Here is a 19,701-nt window from a genome sequence, read left to right on the forward strand (position 1 = left end):
GCAGCTGTAGAACCTTTTGAGGATCTGAGGACCCATGCCAAATCTTTTCAGTCTCCTGAGGGGGAATAGGTTTTGTCGTGCCCTCTTCACGACTGTCTTGGTGTGCTTGGACCATGTTAGTTTGTTGGTGATGTGGAAGCTCTCAACCTGCTCCACTACAGCCCCGTCGATGAGAATGGGGGCGTGCTCGGTCCTCCTTTTCCTGTAGTCCACAATCATCTACTTTGTCTTGATCACGTTGAGGGAGAGTCTCATCGGTGATCAGGCCTACCACTGTTGTGGCATCGGCAAACTTAATGAAGGTGTTGGAGTCGTGCCTGGCTGTGCAGTCATGGGTGAACAGGGAGTACAGGAGGGGATTGAGCACGCACCCCTAAGCGGCCCCTGTGTTGAGTATCAACATGGCGGATGTGCTGTTACCTACCCTTACCACCTGGGGGCGACCTATCAGGAAGTCTAGGATCCAGTTGCAGAGGGAGGTGTTTATTCCCAGGGACCTTAGCTAATTGATGAGCTTTGAGGGCAATATGGTGTTGAACGCTGAGCTGTAGTCAATGAATAGGATTCTTAAAAGGTGTCCAGGTCTTACTCACATCGGCTGCGGAGAGCCTGATCACGCAGTCATCCAGAACAGCTGGTGCTCTCATGCATGTTTCAGTGTTTTTTCCTCGAAGCAAAGATAAATGACTTCTAACTCGTCTGGTAGGCTCGTGTCACTGGGCAGCTCTCGGCTGTGCTTCACTTTATAGTCTGTAATGGTTTGCAAGCCCTGCCACCTCCGACGGGCATCGGAGCCGGTGTAGTAAGATTCGATCTTAGTCCTGTGTTGACACTTTCCCTGTTTGATGGTTTGTCAGAGAGCATAGCAGGATTTCTTATCAGCTTCCGGGTTAGAGTCCCGCTCCTTGAAAGTGGCAGCTCTAGCCTTTAGTTCAGTGCGAATGTTGCCTGTAATCCTTGGCTTCTGGTTGGGGTATGTACGCACGGTCACTGTGGGGACGACATCATCAATGCACTTATTGATGAAGCCAGTGACTGATGTAGTGTACTCCTCAATGCCATCGGAAGAATCCCAGAACATATTCCAGTTTGTGCTAGCAAAACAATCCTGTAGCTTAGCATCTGCTTCATCTGCCCACTTTTTTATTGACCGAAATCAGGAGGTTAGAATTGGTCTTATTGCCAGCATCGGTCTGTGGTGGTATATAGACATCTATGAAAACTCTCTAGGTAAATGGTGTGGTCTACAGCTTATCATGAGATACTCTACCTCTGGCGAGCAAAACCTAGAGACTTCCTTAGATATCATGCACCAGCTGTTTTTTTACATGTATGCATAGTCCTCCACCCCTTGTCTTACCAGACACCGCTGTTCAGTCCTGCCGATACAGAGAAGAAACCAGCCTGCTATATTTTGATAATGCCGTTGTTCAGCCACGACACCGTGAAGCATAAGATATTACAGTTTTTAATGCTAATGAATGCTTATTTCTAATGAATGCACGTTAGTTAGTAGAACGGAAGGCAGGTGGGGTTTATTCGATCACCTCCAAATTCTCAGAAGGCAGCCCGACCTCCGTCCTCTTTTTTATTATTTTTTTTCACACAAATGACAGGGATTTGGGCGTGATTTGGGCGTGCAGTATGTCCTTCACGTCAGGCTCGTCGGGACTCGTTAAAGGAAAAAAAAGCTTCTGCCAGTTCATTGTGAGTAATCGCTGTTCTGATGTCCAGAAGTTATTTTTGGTCATAAGAGACGGTAGCAGCAACATTATGTACAAAATCTGTTTTTACAACGTCTTCACCGGCGCCGTCTTGAATCACATATGTGGTATCTATGGACAAAGGTCTCTCAACACAATATTTTCCAGACTACTACCTAAAACAATATTGACCAATAAAACTTTGCCGTGGGCGTGGTCTGGCACATAAATGCATAAATGGATATTCGTATTGTAACAACATTTGGTACACATGTTGTAAACAGTGTCAAGACTAAACATATGCAACAGTTATATTGACCTCACAGTGACGCTATAACGGGCACATGTTTATCTCTTTGATCTGTTTGACTCTGATGAAATTTGGCACCCATGCTCAGGGATATGAGTCTAGCTAACCCACGTGATATCTGACACCACTGGCCCACTTTCTATGAAACTTGGGTGAATAATGCGTCTTGCCGTAGAGATGAGCCATTTGCAAAATTACACTGATTGGCCCAAGGGGGACGCTGTAGTAGTCAACTGTACATAGTCAGCTGTTTGTTCACTCGCACCCGCCCAAAATTGCTAATAACCCATCAGCAACCGCCCGACTATATGTGATAAAGTGAAAATCTGAGGCTTGCAACCAACCCTAACCCACTAATATAGAAAATGCGCTGTAGGCTAAAGTCAGAGGGCAGAATATATTTCTTTGACGGGGTACAGGATTTGTTTTGCCTGATTTTTTTACATGTTTCTGCTTATAATTTCCAACATTTTCGTAAGCTATTTTTTTATTAAACTTGTCTAGTTAGATGTATGTAGCTTCTCTTCTGTCATTATATGTTGCCATAGAAGCCTAAATAAACCCTTGCTCACCAGAATGTCATAAATCGATTGAAGCATTCATTCTATCTAGTTGACATCGGTAAAGTTTTCTGTAGTCTCTGCTTCTTTCGCGGATCAAAGACGTTTAAGGACCGGGGAGAAAATGCAATAACAAAAACAAAACTTCAAATATTATCAGTGCAAAATATACCAAATGACATCAGTTTGACTGGTTGTAAGGAAATAGAAAGCTGTGAAAACGACCCAACGTGTTTCTGATAAGATTTTAGCTTGGCTTCGATGCATATTTCATGTGGTTGAAATACTGTCAGCTTTTATGATGCTAATAAAGATGGCACCTCTACAGATGGTATCAAACTGAGCATTTGCATTCTCTCAAGATGCTGAAATAAATAAATCATATTCCTCCACTCCTGTTCCCAAGTCCACATTTTGCCTACATTTGGTGTATCATTTTACTCCCAAGAAATGCTTCATTCTGCAGGAGTTAATATTAAGGCTGTGAAAGAGGTTATTGACCTACAGTGTGTCCAGATTTCAGTTTCCATTTAACCCATCTTAACAGTAGGACACAGTTCCTTTGATGTGCCATAGTCCTATTTGAAGTCCCCATCTTGTGACTGTTGAATTTGTGTAGCGCTTCACATAACATAGCTATACACCACTGGCCCCATTTTGACGAAATTTGGGTGAATGATGCGTCTTGCCATAGAGATCTGTAATTTACAAAATTACACTGATTGGGGGATGACATGTTTAGTGTTGCCTTGTTTGGTATTGTATCGCATCGTATAAATAGTAGTTGTCTTTGAAGCATGGCATTGATGAGTGTGTGGGTTGTAATAGTTGGTGTGGTGTGTATGGCAGGCAGTCGTCGGAGCTGAACCAGCTGCGCTCGGAGTACTCTGGTCTGATGAAAGAGCTGGCGGAGAACAACAACAAGCTGCAGCAGGAGGAGCACCAGAGGAAGTCGCTGGAGGTCAACTACAAGCAGAACGTGTCTCAGCTGGAGGTGTGCTGTCTTTCAGGGGAGGGACCGTGCCTAACACAGGCATCTTATTTAGTTATTTATTCAGCACATAGTTCACTAGGCTGCCCCACAGAGATGAAACACAAAGGATTCTCTCCTTCATGGTGAGACCTGGACTGTTTCGGGTTTCTCACTGTAACCATGGGAGGGCCTGTGTCCGTCGATCCTAAGGAGGGCTGGGTGGTGTGTCATAGAACAGGGAAGTGGAGAATATGTTGGTTTAGGAAGTGGGGCTGTTTGAAGCTTTGTGCTCAGTATAAACACTGCTTCCCTGCAAAGCACACCCAGGTCAGCCTTTCCTGTGTTTTTCATAACCAATACAGTACAGTGAGAGGTTGTGTCAGTGTATGTACACTGTTAAAATGCTAAATGTTGTGTCCCGTTGTCACCAGGCTCAACTGCAGGATGCTAAGCGGGGTTGGGAGGAGCTCCAGAATTACCTCCACAATGTCAACGCAGAGAGGGAGAAACTTCATGCTGCTAAAGAAGGTGCTCACAGAGTTTCTAGAAACAGACTTCTAAACTCAAGCTAATGAACCTCCCATTGCTAATAAGTAATAATAGTATTTGTAAGCCAATTTTGAGCACCATTGTAATGAGCACCACATGTATAAGTGGCTTGTGTTGTATACCCAGTAAGTGATTTTATCTGTTGTGGCTCCTCTCTCAGAGCTGCAGAGCCAGCTACTGGCGGTGGAGACAGAGATGAGCAACAAGAACAAGGAGATCCAGACGCTGCACAGCAGCCTGACCGACACCATTGTGTCCAAGGACCAGGTGGAGCAGAAGGTGATGCAGCTGCTGGAGGTGTCCCAGCACAGCCTGGCTGAAGACTCAGTGCAGGTCCAGGTAGGGGAACACAGCCCTTATTGTTGTAATGACAGATGTGATGTGTATAACAATAACACATTCTCTAGGATTTACAGTTGACAGTTCTACTTGGATGTTGTGGTTATTGTGCCAGGTGTGGACAGGTCGTCTTTACACTCTCAAACCTTTCAGAAACAAGGGAGAGGGGTAATTAAAAACGGTGAAATGGCTTGGTTGAGAAACAGGGATAAAACAATAGGCTTATTTTTAAGTATTTCTGTAATATTTATATTTTTTTGCACAAAGATATTCTGGTATGCATTGAAAATAACCTCCTTTGTTCCTGACAGGATCTCCTGAGTGAAAAAAGTGGCCTCAATGCCCAGATTGAGACTCTGCAGGCCCAGTTGAGCTCTCAGGTATGGACGAACATTGTTCACCCTTTAGTTCATCAACAAGAGTTGATATGTTTCTATTTGTATACCGGTATGTGAGTATGTTGTGACTACTGTCTTCCCTCCTCTTTCAGGCCACTACTGTCTCCCACTTTGAAGAGCTGCAGAAGCTGTAAGTGTTTTGCAAGTTTGAAATGAATGCCCACACCTCTTGCACATGTGCTTAGCCTGATCCTTGAATGTCCATTTGTTCCATATAATGTCCTCTCTGACTCTTCTCCCTGTCCTGTGGGTTGTGTTGCTGACTCCTGTCATGTGTGGCGTCCAGGCTGGCTGAGAAGGAGCTGCAGAGGAAGAGTCTGGAGGACTCCCTGAATAGTGAGAGGAGCAGTGGCGCCAGCAGGGAAACTAACATGCAGGTACCTACAGTAGTAATGTCTAAACCCCCATTATTACTCCTGCTCTATATATGATGGTCTGTTGACCAGCTGGAATGTGTTGAGCTACAGGAATGCTGCACACAGTACGGTGGGTTGATTTGAAGGGCTTACTGTACAAGCAATTTCTGTCTTCGTGAAGCATATTAGTTAATGCAGTAATAAAACAGATATGGCATCCCTCTGGGCCGCTTTTGTCCATTTTGCAAAGTGAATTAGCTTGAAAAATTCAATAGTATAAAGATATTATCATACTACTGTAGACCTACATACATACATACTGTCAACGTAATAGTAAGCTGTCTCCTTTATTTGAGATGAATGTTGTTGACTCTTGGCCTCCTGCCCTCACCCTATTTTCCTTCTATGTTGCTTCTCTGGCCTCCACAGGCCATGCACAATGACAACATGTCACTGAAGGCAGCGCTCCAGAATCTGCAGGCTCAGATTTCTGAACAGGTCAGAAGTGAAATACGCCTGTTTTCTTAGATGGAACTCCTGCTGTGATCTACCAGTCCTTCAGTATGTGCACCCTCTGACACCCTTTCTCTCTCCCTCCTCTCCTTCTATCCTCATCTAGACTGTTTCTCAGCTGGCCTTGGATCAGTTCCAGAAGAGGTGTGTGTGTGAGAGCATTTTTAAGCAATTTAGATACTGCCAGAGAGTTGACTGTTCTGCTTCCCATTCTATCTAGTTACATCAAATGTGCACAAATTTGATCCTTATTGCTGGGTAGTTTTACAAGTAGATAAAATGGTGTTGTCTTGCCTCTATTTAGAAACGTGGTATTAATACCACACCTGAAAACAATGCTATGATTGTAACCCTTATAACCCTGTCTTTGTGTTGTGCCCCCTGCAGTGTCCAAGAGAGGGAGGAGAAAATCAAGACTGTGGAGGACCTGCTGAAGATGGGAATGATTGAGGTGGCCAATAAGGAGGAGCAATTGACGGTGAGTAGGGGTCAAGGGTCGGGAATAAGCTTGACCCACCTGAAATCACTGTTTTGGTCGTTGTTTAGACAAATATTGTTTTAAGTGTTGTTTAAAATCAAATAGCTTTCTCTGTCACAGACTGTAAGAGAAGAGAATAAGGCTCTGAAACGTGAAATGGAGGCATTTATTCTTCAGACTACTGAGCAGGTAAGTACTCACACTGATCTCCTGTGTTTTCATTTTGGATAGTCTCAACCCCGTTCCCTCATTGGATTCTCATTACATTTTTTCCTCTTGTCTTTTCCTACTCTCAAGACATCATCCGATTTGATAATGGAAGGTCTACAGAGCAAGTAAGTCAATGAAAATACCACTTTTTGTCTAGCAACTGCTATGAAACCTCTTGCCACATTCATAGACAATTTGTTCTGTGTTTGATACGTTTTGTAAATCCGTGTTTCTCAAGGATCCAAGAGAAAGATGAGCAGATTATGTCAATGGAGGAGAGCCTACAGGCAGCACAGGCGAGTGGCTCCAGCAATGGGATGACCATTGAGGTGTGTTCATAGTAGTACATCTCTCTCTCTGACATACAGCAATGTACTCTGCATTTGGATTCATGTGATTTTGGAATGCCAAACTTGTAACAAATGTGAAATTAAACATTGTATATAGTGTGTTTTGACTTTGCCCAATGTTACGGTTTTGGTTCTCGATTGTGCTGTGTCTCCCTGCTGGGTGTTTATGTAAATGTGTGTGTGTGTTGTCCCTGCAGTCTCTGGAGCAGCAGGTGGCAGGGCTGCAGTCTGACATTGAGCAGCTGAGACAGAAGCAGGCTGTGGACACCACCAGTGCCAGCGACCAGCTCCTAGAATTACAGACACAGTAAGTCTACTGTACTATCCCTCTACTCTGACCTACTCGACTGCATTGTACTCTGAAAAGATAGACTAACACAGTCTTTGTCCAGGCTTGCTGCTAAGGACCAGGAGATCCAGACACTACAGAGTGAGTTGGAGTCAAGGGCCAAGGAGGTGAGCGACAAGGTGCAGGAACTACAGCAGAAACAGGTGAGGGAAGGGGTGGAAACAGTTGATTGGTGACCTTTATTGGCTGAGAGGGAGAAAAAAGAACGAGAGTTAACTACTTTTATTTTCTTCTTCTCGCAGACCCACACAGAGTCCCCAAGCCTGGAACTGCTGACAGCGTGAGTCACTGTAATACTTCACTGAATTCCCTTCAGTATACAGTAGGTGTCCCTTGGCATGGGGCCACCCAGCAGTGTTGTGATTGGTAGTGGTAGTGTTGGTAATGTATGTGTGGTGGTGTTCTGTCCTCCAGGTTGGCAGAGAAGGAGAAGCAGGTGTCTGATCTCCAGGGAGAGCTGGCTAAGCTGAGGGAGTCCTTGGAGCTTCACAGGAACAAGAACAATGTAGGTGTCCTGTCCTGTAGACAGTGCTGCTACTGCCTCAGCCCACACTACCAGCCTACCCTCCACATCTCCAGTCTGGCCCTGCGATACATCTGCAGACCTCATCCTCGATGTGCTCCCCTAAACCACACCCTCTCAGTGATGTCACACTATGCATGCATAATCTCCCTCTACTCCTTTTACAAAGTTGTTAGGTTGCATTTTATTGCAGACTATGAATATTTATTCATCTAATTGAAACTATTCAAGACAATGATACATTTACCATTTATATTTTAGAGCGGTTCATTTGCTATTCTATGCTTATGCTCGCTAAGGCTTGCTACAATCAAACAGTACAGTTGTTAGGGCAGTCAGTCTACTCTGCTCTGTCCTTTGCCATGTTTACAAGGACTGTATTTCTGTGTGTCAGCATGCATGTCTGTGCGTGTGAATGCTCTGGGGCTTAACAATGGCCTTGTTTTGCAGAGACAGACAGCTACCGTGTTGACTAGCTCTATGTTATGTGATTTGGCTTTTCCTATCTAGACTCATTGGACTTTTTTGGCAGTGAGTTGCAGCTCTCATTCTTCACGTTATTTCAGTTTGTCTATGCCAAAGACCTCTCTACTGTGTTACTATCAGAGCTGTTTCACTGTTTGTTTTTGACAATACAGTTTAGTGTCTGATCCTTCTAAAGACTCAATCTTTAGATGGCCAACTCATGTTAAGTTGAGCTTGACCCTTAGACTGGTTTCCGGTAAAATGCAGTGAGGATTTTCTTTAAACCTAGACTCCGAAACAGGATAGGATAGGACAGGACAGCCGTAAAGAAAAGGAGTCACATTTATTTTTGCTAATGGTTCTCTGTTCATCCCAATATAAATTGTGTTTGTGGGTCACTGCATACTTTTCCCTGAGGCTAAACTGAAAGTGATATCTCTCTGAAACTGACCAGGAGCTTCGGGTGAAAAACTGGAGCGCTATGGAGGCTCTGGCAGCCACCGAGTCCATGCTTCAGGGGAAACTCAGCAAGGCCCTCAAGGTTCGGATCCCACTTCCAGTCTGCTTCACTCTAGATTGAAAATCTGATGCATCCCCAAACAGTTATTGCCATAATCGACCAGTGAGATTACTCCATCATTTCTACATGCTGCTGCATACTCATTTCTCCCCTCCCTCTGCATTCTGGCCCTGAATAATTGGCAGTTTATCTCCATTAATCTATTCCCCTCAGTAATTTCAAAAAGACTCTAATGTATTTTTATGTAGAAAAAACACTGCTCTACTTGAGTTCTGCTTGCTATTCTGCGCTAGAATGCATTGACTTCTTTTAAAGGACACAATCTTTTTGTTTCATACAGTACAACTATTTATTTTAACTACAGTGCCTTGCGAAAGTATTCGGCCCCCTTGAACTTTGCGACCTTTTGCCACATTTCAGGCTTCAAACATAAAGATATAAAACTGTATTTTTTTGTGAAGAATCAACAACAAGTGGGACACAATCATGAAGTGGAACGACATTTATTGGATATTTCAAACTTTTTTAACAAATCAAAAACTGAAAAATTGGGCGTGCAAAATTATTAAAGTTAATACTTTGTAGCGCCACCTTTTGCTGCGATTACAACTGTAAGTCGCTTGGGGTATGTCTATCAGTTTTGCACATCGAGAGACTGAAATTTTTCCCATTCCTCCTTGCAAAACAGCTCGAGCTCAGTGAGGTTGGATGGAGAGCATTTGTGAACAGCAGTTTTCAGTTCTTTCCACAGATTCTCGATTGGATTCAGGTCTGGACTTTGACTTGGCCATTCTAACACCTGGATATGTTTATTTTTGAACCATTCCATTGTAGATTTTGCTTTATGTTTTGGATCATTGTCTTGTTGGAAGACAAATCTCCGTCCCAGTCTCAGGTCTTTTGCAGACTCCATCAGGTTTTCTTCCAGAATGGTCCTGTATTTGGCTGCATCCATCTTCCCATCAATTTTAACCATCTTCCCTGTCCCTGCTGAAGAAAAGCAGGCCCAAACCATGATGCTGCCACCACCATGTTTGACAGTGGGGATGGTGTGTTCAGGGTGATGAGCTGTGTTGCTTTTATGCCAAACATAACGTTTTGCATTGTTGCCAAAAAGTTCAATTTTGGTTTCATCTGACCAGAGCACCCTCTTCCCTATGTTTGGTGTGTCTCCCAGGTGGCTTGTGGCAAACTTTAAACAACACTTTTTATGGATATCTTTAAGAAATGGCTTTCTTCTTGCCACTCTTCCATAAAAGGCCAGATTTGTGCAATATACGACTGATTGTTGTCCTATGGACAGAGTCTCCCACCTCAGCTGTAGATCTCTGCAGTTCATCCAGAGTGATCATGGGCCTCTTGTCTGCATCTCTGATCAGTCTTCTCCTTGTATGAGCTGAAAGTTTAGAGGGACGGCCAGGTCTTGGTAGATTTGCAGTGGTCTGATACTCCTTCCATTTCAATATTATCGCTTGCACAGTGCTCCTTGGGATGTTTAAAGCTTGGGAAATCTTTTTGTATCCAAATCCGGCTTTAAACTTCTTCACAACAGTATCTCGGACCTGCCTGGTGTGTTCCTTGTTCTTCATGATGCTCTCTGCGCTTTTAACGGACCTCTGAGACTATCACAGTGCAGGTGCATTTATACGGAGACTTGATTACACACAGGTGGATTGTATTTATCGTCATTAGTCATTTAGGTCAACATTGGATCATTCAGAGATCCTCACTGAACTTCTGGAGAGAGTTTGCTGCACTGAAAGTAAAGGGGCTGAATAATTTTGCACGCCCAATTTTTCAGTTTTTGATTTGTTAAAAAAGTTTTAAATATCCAATAAATGTCGTTCCACTTCATGATTGTGTCCCACTTGTTGTTGATTCTTCACAAAAAAATACAGTTTTATATATTTATGTTTGAAGCCTGAAATGTGGCAAAAGGTCGCAAAGTTCAAGGGGGCCGAATACTTTCGCAAGGCACTGTACATCAATTCCAATACAAAGTAAAGAAATAGACATTTGAAAATGAGTGTGCAGTGACTGACTCCAGATTTCCTGTAGATGGTCATAATAAGTTTGAGATCCATGGTCTTCATGATGCTCCTCTTGCTCCCTGTCATGTGCTTTCCTCATTTTCTCTCCCAAATCCAGCATGTGTTCCATTCTGCTTTGTGTATATACTGTCATCATTACAGCAATCAGCCTCTAATGAAATTCGATTATAAGATTTTCAAAATAAATTTGGTCTTTCAGAGTTGCCTTTTTGAGAAATTATGTCCAGAATATGTGTAATTAGTCAACATAATTGTTTTGTGTACAATCATTTTTGGAAGCAACAAAACATATACTGAATATCAGTGATTTATTATACAACAACGGTGGTACTTTAACTCTGTGTGGACATGTCTATCAACTTATTGCATGGAACCATAAGAAACCAGACAGCCCCTCAGCTTAACTGCTGTTTATATCCACCCAGTTGTTTCCTAAGGATTTTTTTGTCCTCTTACATTTTTAATTGGGATTAAGTGTCTTGCTAAAGGGCGCATCGGCAAATTTTTCCACGTAGTCTGCTCGGGATTCGTACCAGTGACCTTGCGGTACCTGGCCCAATGCGCTTAACTGCTAGGCTACCTGCCACTCCTCTTCAGTGAGAATCTGATCTGCCATAGCCCTTTTTTCTTTTCTTTTTTAAACTAGGCAAGTCAGTTAATAACAAACACTTATTTTCAATGCGCTTAACTGCCTTGTTCATGGGCAGAACGACAGATTTTTACATTGTCATATCAGGGATTCGATCTTGCAACCTTTCAGTTACTAGTCCAAAGCTCTAACCACTAGGCTACCTGCCACACCTACCTTTGCTTAACCATATGTATTTAGGGATGCACTAGTAAACCATAGACTAACAGATTGCTCTTACTATAAACAGTTGGGGGGTTCAGGGAATTTTTGCCTAAGCTGTCACCCCCGTTCCTCTCTATGTCAATACAGCAGACAGGGCACATAGTGAACTGATTTACCCAGCAGCTGCTCTCTGCCATTTTGGTACAGTAAAAATGTAGGCGTTCCTGGACACCTGTTGTGTACGCTCAGGAAAGTGCATGCTTGTACACAACCTAAAGCATATGTCGTAGTGTAGAACCTATTCCCCTTACAACACGATGTGTTAATGGGAGTAGTGAATGTGCCAGCTGTCTGTTACAGGACTCACTCCATCGGAGGGTAGAGGGGTTATACATGACATCGCTCTCCTTCTGAGAGTTTCAAGCCTTGTGCGGCTAATGTGCTTAACCGCACCAACATTGTGGCTTTCGTTTTGGGGTTCCTGATAACAGAAGTATGTGTGGTGCTCTATGGATGTCTGTCTCTGGACAGAATGTTAGATACTCAGGGGCATTACTGTGCTGCAACTATATGAACACAAGTGACTTTGATGTTCCTCCTTGAGAGGATAAACATCTGAAATAATTTAACCTGTGTAGGGTGAGGTCTAAAGCCTGAGGAACTTGTCTTGTGGTTGTGTGTGGCTGCTGAACAGAGGGGCGTATGAATACTTGCTTGGAGCGCACACTAAATAATTGAGCCATTGTAAATGTTAGCAGTTTGTTCACTGGAGTGTCATGGAGAGGGAGTTGTGCTGGTCAGAGGCTATGCTCCTGTATGTACTCTTGAGATGGGAGGAGTGAAACCAAGCAAGCAGAGGTAGTGACTTGAGGTTGGATGTTTGCCTGCAGAGCTATTCAGCTAACTACTGTACAGGTTCCCCAAGTGTGTGTGTGTGTGTTCCCTGAGAGCAGTCCATGTTGAATGTTCTCTCTTCTCTATCCTCCTCCTTTACCTCTTCAGGAGAACCAGACAGCCCTGGAGATAGCCCAGGCAGAATGTCAAGGTGTTCTGCACAGACTGCTTCCGAACGTGCCTCTGCCCACTGAACGGGTAAGTGCTCAAATAATATAATCTAGATATTATATATACAGTACCAAACAGAAGTTTGGACACACCTACTCATTCAAGGGTTTTTCTTTATTTTTACTATTCTCTACATTGAGAATAATAGTGAAGACATCAAAACTATTAAATAACAATAATTTAGTAACCAAAAAAGTGTTAAACAAATCAAAACATATTTGAGATTCTTCAAAGTTGCCACCCTTTGCCTTGATGACAGCTTTGCACACTCTTGACATTCTCTCAACCAGCTTCACGGGGTAGTCACCAGGAATGCATTTCAATTAACAGGTGTGTCTTATTAAAAGTTAATTTGTGGAATTTCTTTCCTTCTTTTGAGCCAATCAGTTGTGTTGTGACAAGGTAGGGGTGGTATATAGAAGTTAGCCCTATTTGGTAAAATAACCTGTCCAAATTAAGGCAAGAACAGCTCAAATAAGCAAAGAGAAACGACAGTCAATCTGGAAAATGTCAAGAACTTTGAAAGTTTCTTCAAGTGCAGTTGCTAAAACCATCAAGCACTATGATGGAACTGGCTCTCATGAGGACTGGCACAGGAAAGGAAGACCCAGAGTTACCTCTGCTGCAGAGGATAAGTTAATCAGAGTTACCAGCCTCAGAAATGGGCAACTAACTGTACCTCAGAGTTCAAGTAACAGACACATCTCAACATTCACTGTTCAGAGGAGACTGCGTGCATCAGGCCTTCATGGTCAAATTTCTGCAAAGAAACCACTACTGAAGGACACCAATAAGAAGAAGACTTGCTTGTGCCAAGAAACACAAGCAATGGACATTAGACCAGTGGAAATCTGATGAGTCTGATGAGTCCAAATTTGAGATTTTTGGTTCCAACTGCTGTGTCTTTGTGAGATGCAGAGTAGGTGAACGGATGATCTCCGCATGTGTGGTTCCCTCAGTGAACAGTGGAGGAGGAGGTGTGGGTATGCTTTGCTGGTGACACTATCAGTGATTTATTTTGAAATCAAGGCACACTTAACCAGCATGGCTACCGCATCATTCTGCAGCGATACGCCATCCCATCTGGTTTGCGCTTAGTGGGACAATCCATTTGTTTTTCATCATAACAATGACCCAGAACACACCTCCAGGCTGTGTAAGGGCTAGTTGACCAAGAAGGAGTGTTGGAGTGCACCATCATTACATGACCTGGCCTCCACAATCACCCGACTTCTACCCAATTGAGAAAGTTTGAGATGAGTTGGACCGCAGAGTGAAGAAAAAGCAGCCAACAAGTGCTCAGCATATGTGGGAACACCTTCAAGACTGTTGGAAAAGTATTCCAGGTGAAGCTGGTTGAGAGAATGCCAAGAGTGTGCAAAGCTGTCATTCAGGCAAAGTGTGGCTACTTTGAAGAATCTCAAATATAAAATATATTTTGATTTGTTTAACACTTTTTTTGGTTACTACGTGATTCCATATGTGTTAATTCACAGTTTTGATGTCTTCACTATTATTCTGCACTATAGTAAAAATGAAAAACTCCTGAATGAGTAGGCTGAAGATGGCACCGAAGAACATGGCTGACGTTTTACATTCTCCCAAACAATTGTGCTATTTTGTTAGTTTTTTGCACTTTGTGTAACTTGTTTTTTAACTTATTGTGAACATAATGTTGCTGCTACCGTCTCTTATGACCGAAAATATATTCTGGACATCAGAACAGCGATTACTCACCGCGGACTGGAAGAAACCTTTTCCTTTAACGAGTCTGACGAGAGGGATACCCTGCTTTCACTGGATCATGCCCAGATCCGGCCTTTTGTGTGAAGAAAAGACACAGGAAAAGGGGCCGCGGATCGGGCAGCCTTTTGAGAATCTGTAGGCGTGCAATCATTGGAAAATAAAATTGATGACCTACGATTAAGATTATCCTACTAATGGGACATTAAAATCTGTAACATCTTATGTTCCACTGAGACGTGGCTGGACGACGATACGGACAATATAGAGGTAGTGGGATTTTCCATGCACTGGCAGAACAGAGACTCTACCTCTGGTAAGACGAGGGGTGGGGGTGTGTGTCTATTCGTCAATAACTGGTGCGTGATGTCTAATATTAAAGAAGTCTCGAGGTATTGCTCGCCTGAGGTAGAGTGCCTAATGATAAGCTGTAGACCACACTATCTACCAAGAGAGTTCTCATCTATATTATTCGAAGCCATCTATTTACCACCACAGAACGAAGCTGGCACTAAGATCGCTCTCAATCAACTCTATAAGGACATAAGCAAAGAAGAAAAGCTCACCCAGAAGCTGCGCTCATAGTGGCCGGGGACCTTAATACAGGAAAACTTAACTTAAATCAGTTTTACCAAATTTTTTACCAGCATGCAACCAGAGAAGAAAAATCCCAGACCACCTTTACTCCACACACAGAGATGCATACAAAGCTCTCCCACGCCCTCCATTTGTCAAATGTGACCATAATTCTATCCTCCTGATTCCTGCTAACAAGCTAAAACTAAAGCAGGAATTACCAGTGACTCGCTCAATACGGAAGTGGTCAGATGACACGGATGCTACACTACAGGACTGTTATGCTAGCACAGGCTGGAATATGTTCCAGGATTCATCCAATGGCATTGAGGTGTACACAACCACAGTCATCGGCTTCATCAATAAGTGCATCGATGAAGTTGTCCCCACAGTGACCGTACGTACATATCCCAACCAGAAGCCATGGATTACAGGAAACATCCGCATCGAGCTAAAGGCTAGAGCTGCCGCTTTCAAGGAGCGGGAGACGAATCCAGCGGGAGACTATTCCAGACTAATCCAGACGCTTAAGAAATCCTGCTATTCCCTTAGACGAACCATCAAACAAGCGAAGCGTCAATACAGGATTAAGATTGAATCGTACTACACTGGCTCTGATGCTCGTCGGATGTGGCAGGGCTTGAAAACTGTTAGTGACTACAAAGGGAAACCCAGACGCAAGCTCCCCGTGACGCAAAGTCTACTTGACAAGCTAAATGCCTTTTTATGCTCGCTTTGAGGCAAGCAACACCGAAGCATGTACGAGAGAACACCAGCTGTTCTGGATGATGTGAACAAAACCTTGAAACAGGTCAACGTTCACAAAGCCGCTGGGCCAGACGGATTACCAGGACGTGTACTCAAAGCATGTACGGACCAACTGTGAAGTGTCTTCACTGACATTGTCAACCTCTCCCTGACCGAGTCTGTAATACCTACATGTTTCAAACAGACCACCATAGTCCCTGTGCCCAAAGAAGCGAAGGTAACCTGCCTAAATGATTACCACCCCGTGGCACTCATATCGGTAGCCATGAAGTGGTTTGAGAAGCTGGTCATGGCTCACATCAACAGCATCCTCCCGGACACCCTAGACCCACTCCAATTAGCATACCGCCCCAACAGATCCACAGATGACGCAATCTCAATTGCAATCCACACTGCCCTTTCTCACCTGGACAAATGGAACACCTACGTGAGAATGCTGTTCATTGACTATAGCTCAGAGTTCCACACCATAGTGCCCACAAAGCTCATCACTAAGCTAAGGACTCTTGGACTAAACACCTCCCTCTGCAACTGGATCCTGGGCTTCCTGACGGGCCGCCCCCAGGTGGTAAGAGTAGGCAACAACACGTCTGCCACGCTGATACTTAACACTGTGGCCCCTCAGGGGTGCGTACTTTGTCCCTTCCTGTACTCCCTGTTCACCCACGACTGTGTGGCTAAACACAATTCCAACACCATCATTAAGTTTGCTGACAAAAGCACAGTGGTAGGCCTGATCACCAAAAACAATAAGACGGCCTATAGGGAGGAGGTTAGAGAACTGGCAGTGTGGTGCCAGGACAACAACCTCTCCCTCAATGTGAGCAAGACAAAGGAGCTGATCGTGGACTACAGGAAAAGGCGGGCTGAACAGGCCCCCATTTAACATCGACGGGGCTGTAGTGGAGCGGGTTGAGAGTTAAGTTCCTTGGTGTCCACACCACCAAAAAACTATAATGGCCCAAACATACCAAGATAGTTGTGAGAGGGCACAACAAAACCTTTTCCCCCTCAGTAAACTGAAAAGATTTAGCATGGGACCTTAGATCCTTAAAAGGTTCTACAGCTGCACCATCGAGAGCTTCCTGGCCGGTTGCATCACTGCCTGGTATGGCACTGCTCGGCATCTGACAGTAAGGCGCTACAGAGGGTAGTGCGAACAGTACATCACTGGGGCCAAGCTTCCTGCCATCCAGGACCTATATAATAGGTGGTGTCAGAAGAAAGCCCATAAAATTGACAGAGACTCCAGTCACCCAAGTTATAGACTGTTTTCTATGCTACCGCACGGCAAGCGGTACCGGAGCATCAATTCTAGGACAAAAAAAGCTCCTCAACAGCTTCTACCCCAAGGCATAAGACTGCTGAACAATTAATTAAATCGCCACCGGACAATTTCCATTGACCCCCCCCCATTGTTTATTATCTATGCATAGTCACTTCACCCCCACCTACATGTACAAATTACCTCAACTAACCTGTACCCCCGCACACTGACTCGGTACCGGTGCCCCCTCTATATAGCCTCGTTATTGTGTTTTATTATTACTTTTTACTTTAGTCTACATGTTAAATTAAATATTCTTCAACTGCACTGTTGGTTAAGGGCTTGTAAGTAAGCATTTTGCAGTAAAGTCTTTTTTTTAGTGCATGTGACAAAGTTTGATTTGTGTAACTTTTGACTGGTACTGTGTGTGTGTGTGTGTGTGTGTGTGTGTGTGTGTGTGTGTGTGTGTGTGTGTGTGTGTGTGTGTGTGTGTGTGTGTGTGTGTGTGTGTGTGTGTATATATGTGTAATTTAGCAGACGTATATGAGTGGTCTCCGGAATTGAACCCACCATACACCCATTGCAAGTGCCATGCTGTACCAACTGAACTACAGAGGACCATATGATGTGATATTAAATTATAAGTTCATCTTTTCCACATATCCTATAGTTTTGTATCTTTTCTACTGTGTTCTCTTTCAGAACCACCAGGAGTGGCTGCAGAGGTTTGAGACTGCAGTGAAAGAGGCCCCGGCAGCAGAGCCCAACTCTGCCCCTGAAGCAGCACCTGAACCTGCTCCAGAGGGCTCAGAGGACACCAAGGTGACGGCACAGCCTTTACTGTTTCTTTAAAAATAGTTGTGTTTTCAAATGTCTGAGAACTGAGGTGAAAATAAGTGTAACCCGGGCTGTTCCTTACACCAGGTGTTGGCTGATAAGCTGAAGGAATCTGAAGAGGCCCAGAAGGTTCTACAGAAAGATTGTGAGACGTACAAGAAAGTGTTGGCTGAGACGGTGAGGTGATGCTCTATCAGTGTCCTGTAGATAACTCTATAAAGGCGTCATGAGGTCTTTTAAACTAACCTGTAATACCCTCTAATGTCCACAGGAGGGCATCCTTCAACGTCTCCAGAGCAGTGTGGAGAAGGAGGAGTCTCGATGGAAGGTGAAGCTGGATCTGTCACAGACAGAGCTGAAAGAGGTGAACACTGAAGACCATTCGATCAAACTGAATTTGTATTTATATTGCCCTTTTAACCACTATATAATTGGTATGTGTGGTGCTTATGGTCACTCTCCTACCCTCTCTTTCCTAGATGAGCGTGAAAGTTGCAGCACTGGAGCAGGATGTAGACAGACTGAGTGACGTCGGGGAGTTGGACAACGTCAGTCCAGTTACACACTTAACACATCTCTCAGCAATTGTATTAGGCACTTTACATCAGTTGACTCACTAAATGTAAGTGATTTTTTGTTTTGTTCTTTCATAGTTGATAAGAGACAAGCAGCACCTTGAGTCTGCGCTGGAGAGAGCAGAGCGTGAGAGCGCCACCTATGTGACAGAGGTCAGAGAGGTGAGCTGACTAGACTTCCTGTCATCTACCAGTCATACTCGGTCATGTCATAGTGGTTATTCATCTATGTCGTCATAGATCTAGTCATTCGCCTCTGCATTGTTTGTGGGTGGATTTGTACTGTATGTTTATGGTGCATGTCTCTGTGTTTACTGTTTGTGGTATCCACCAGTGTTTGTTCATGCAACAACTAGACATTACATTCACAGTTCACACACCACACAGTTCATTCTGGTATGTTCTGTTATAGATTTTGGTTGAGAGGGTTTACACACTTTACACAGTAACCTACAGACTGAGTCTGCCCCGTTGTTGTTACAACATTGGTGTCACTGCAGTTACACAGAACAAAAACATTGTCAGCCAGCTGCATTCATTCATATCACCACACAATTCCTCCATTGTTTGAGAATGTGTTTTATGCAGATGCTGTAGAGCATTGATTAAATGTAGAAAAACCAACCAAACACCTTGATGCTATAGGCTTGTACACTCACCATAGCAGCCGATCGACCATCCCGTTCCCCTGCTTCAGCTGTGTAGCATTCTGTCCCCTGGCTCCTCCGATCCCACAGCTGCCTGTTACAGTCGTATGAAAAAGTTTGGGCACCCCTCTGAGGCTGCATAATAATTTACTCTGTCGTCACAGAAAATTATCACAGTGGCATGCCATTCATTTTCTAATAAAATCTCAGTACTGGGGTATTGTCCAGACAAAGATTTTTAATGTAGCAATATTAAGTTGTATGAAATTAAATCAGATGTGAAAAATAGGCTATGCAAAAATGTGGGCACCCTTGTCATTCTTTTGATTTGAATACCTGTAACTACTTAGCACTGATTCATTGGAACACACAATTGGTTTGGTGAGCTCATTAAGCCTTGAACTTCATAGACGAGTGCATCCAATCATGAGAAAAGGTATTTAAGGTGGCCAATTGCAAGTTGTTGTTCTCTTTGACTCTCCTCTGAAGAGTGGCAACATGGGGGCCTCAAAACAACTCTCAAATGACCTGAAAACAAAGATTGTTCAACATTATGGTTTAGAGGAAGGCTACAAAAAGCTATCGCAGAGATTTAAGCTGTCAGTGTCCACTGTGAGGAACATAGTGAGGAAATGGAAGACCACAGGCACAGTTCTTGTTAAGGCCAGAAGTGGCAGGCCAAGTAAAATATCGGAGAGGCAAAGGATGGTGAGAACGGTCAAAAACAGCCCACAGACCACCTCCAAAGACCTACAACATCATCTTGCTGCAGATGGTGTCACT

General features: G+C 43.8%; 1 protein-coding gene across 5 annotated transcripts in view; it reads left to right on the forward strand.

The window, feature by feature from the left end:
• Positions 1–19,701, forward strand: part of LOC112261751 (kinectin) — a 48,413-nt gene that overhangs the window by 21,554 nt on the left and 7,158 nt on the right. For 3 of the 5 annotated variants that reach the window (XM_024437344.2, XM_024437345.2, XM_042330021.1), the window contains exons 8-30: positions 3,423–3,567; positions 3,978–4,074; positions 4,256–4,434; positions 4,746–4,814; positions 4,925–4,962; positions 5,119–5,209; positions 5,618–5,686; positions 5,808–5,845; positions 6,089–6,179; positions 6,285–6,368; positions 6,477–6,514; positions 6,628–6,718; positions 6,937–7,046; positions 7,132–7,231; positions 7,331–7,368; positions 7,503–7,593; positions 8,531–8,617; positions 12,443–12,532; positions 17,562–17,681; positions 17,784–17,873; positions 17,968–18,060; positions 18,176–18,244; positions 18,350–18,433. In XM_024437344.2, coding sequence (XP_024293112.1) covers positions 3,423–3,567; positions 3,978–4,074; positions 4,256–4,434; positions 4,746–4,814; positions 4,925–4,962; positions 5,119–5,209; positions 5,618–5,686; positions 5,808–5,845; positions 6,089–6,179; positions 6,285–6,368; positions 6,477–6,514; positions 6,628–6,718; positions 6,937–7,046; positions 7,132–7,231; positions 7,331–7,368; positions 7,503–7,593; positions 8,531–8,617; positions 12,443–12,532; positions 17,562–17,681; positions 17,784–17,873; positions 17,968–18,060; positions 18,176–18,244; positions 18,350–18,433 — 2,002 coding nt within the window. The remainder of the gene's footprint in view (positions 1–3,422; positions 3,568–3,977; positions 4,075–4,255; positions 4,435–4,745; positions 4,815–4,924; positions 4,963–5,118; positions 5,210–5,617; positions 5,687–5,807; positions 5,846–6,088; positions 6,180–6,284; positions 6,369–6,476; positions 6,515–6,627; positions 6,719–6,936; positions 7,047–7,131; positions 7,232–7,330; positions 7,369–7,502; positions 7,594–8,530; positions 8,618–12,442; positions 12,533–17,561; positions 17,682–17,783; positions 17,874–17,967; positions 18,061–18,175; positions 18,245–18,349; positions 18,434–19,701) is intronic. The other 2 variants (XM_024437346.2, XM_024437347.2) reach the window with 2 other exon arrangements.

Source organism: Oncorhynchus tshawytscha, linkage group LG11 (genome assembly GCF_018296145.1).
Source record: "Oncorhynchus tshawytscha isolate Ot180627B linkage group LG11, Otsh_v2.0, whole genome shotgun sequence".
NCBI lineage: Eukaryota > Metazoa > Chordata > Actinopteri > Salmoniformes > Salmonidae > Oncorhynchus > Oncorhynchus tshawytscha.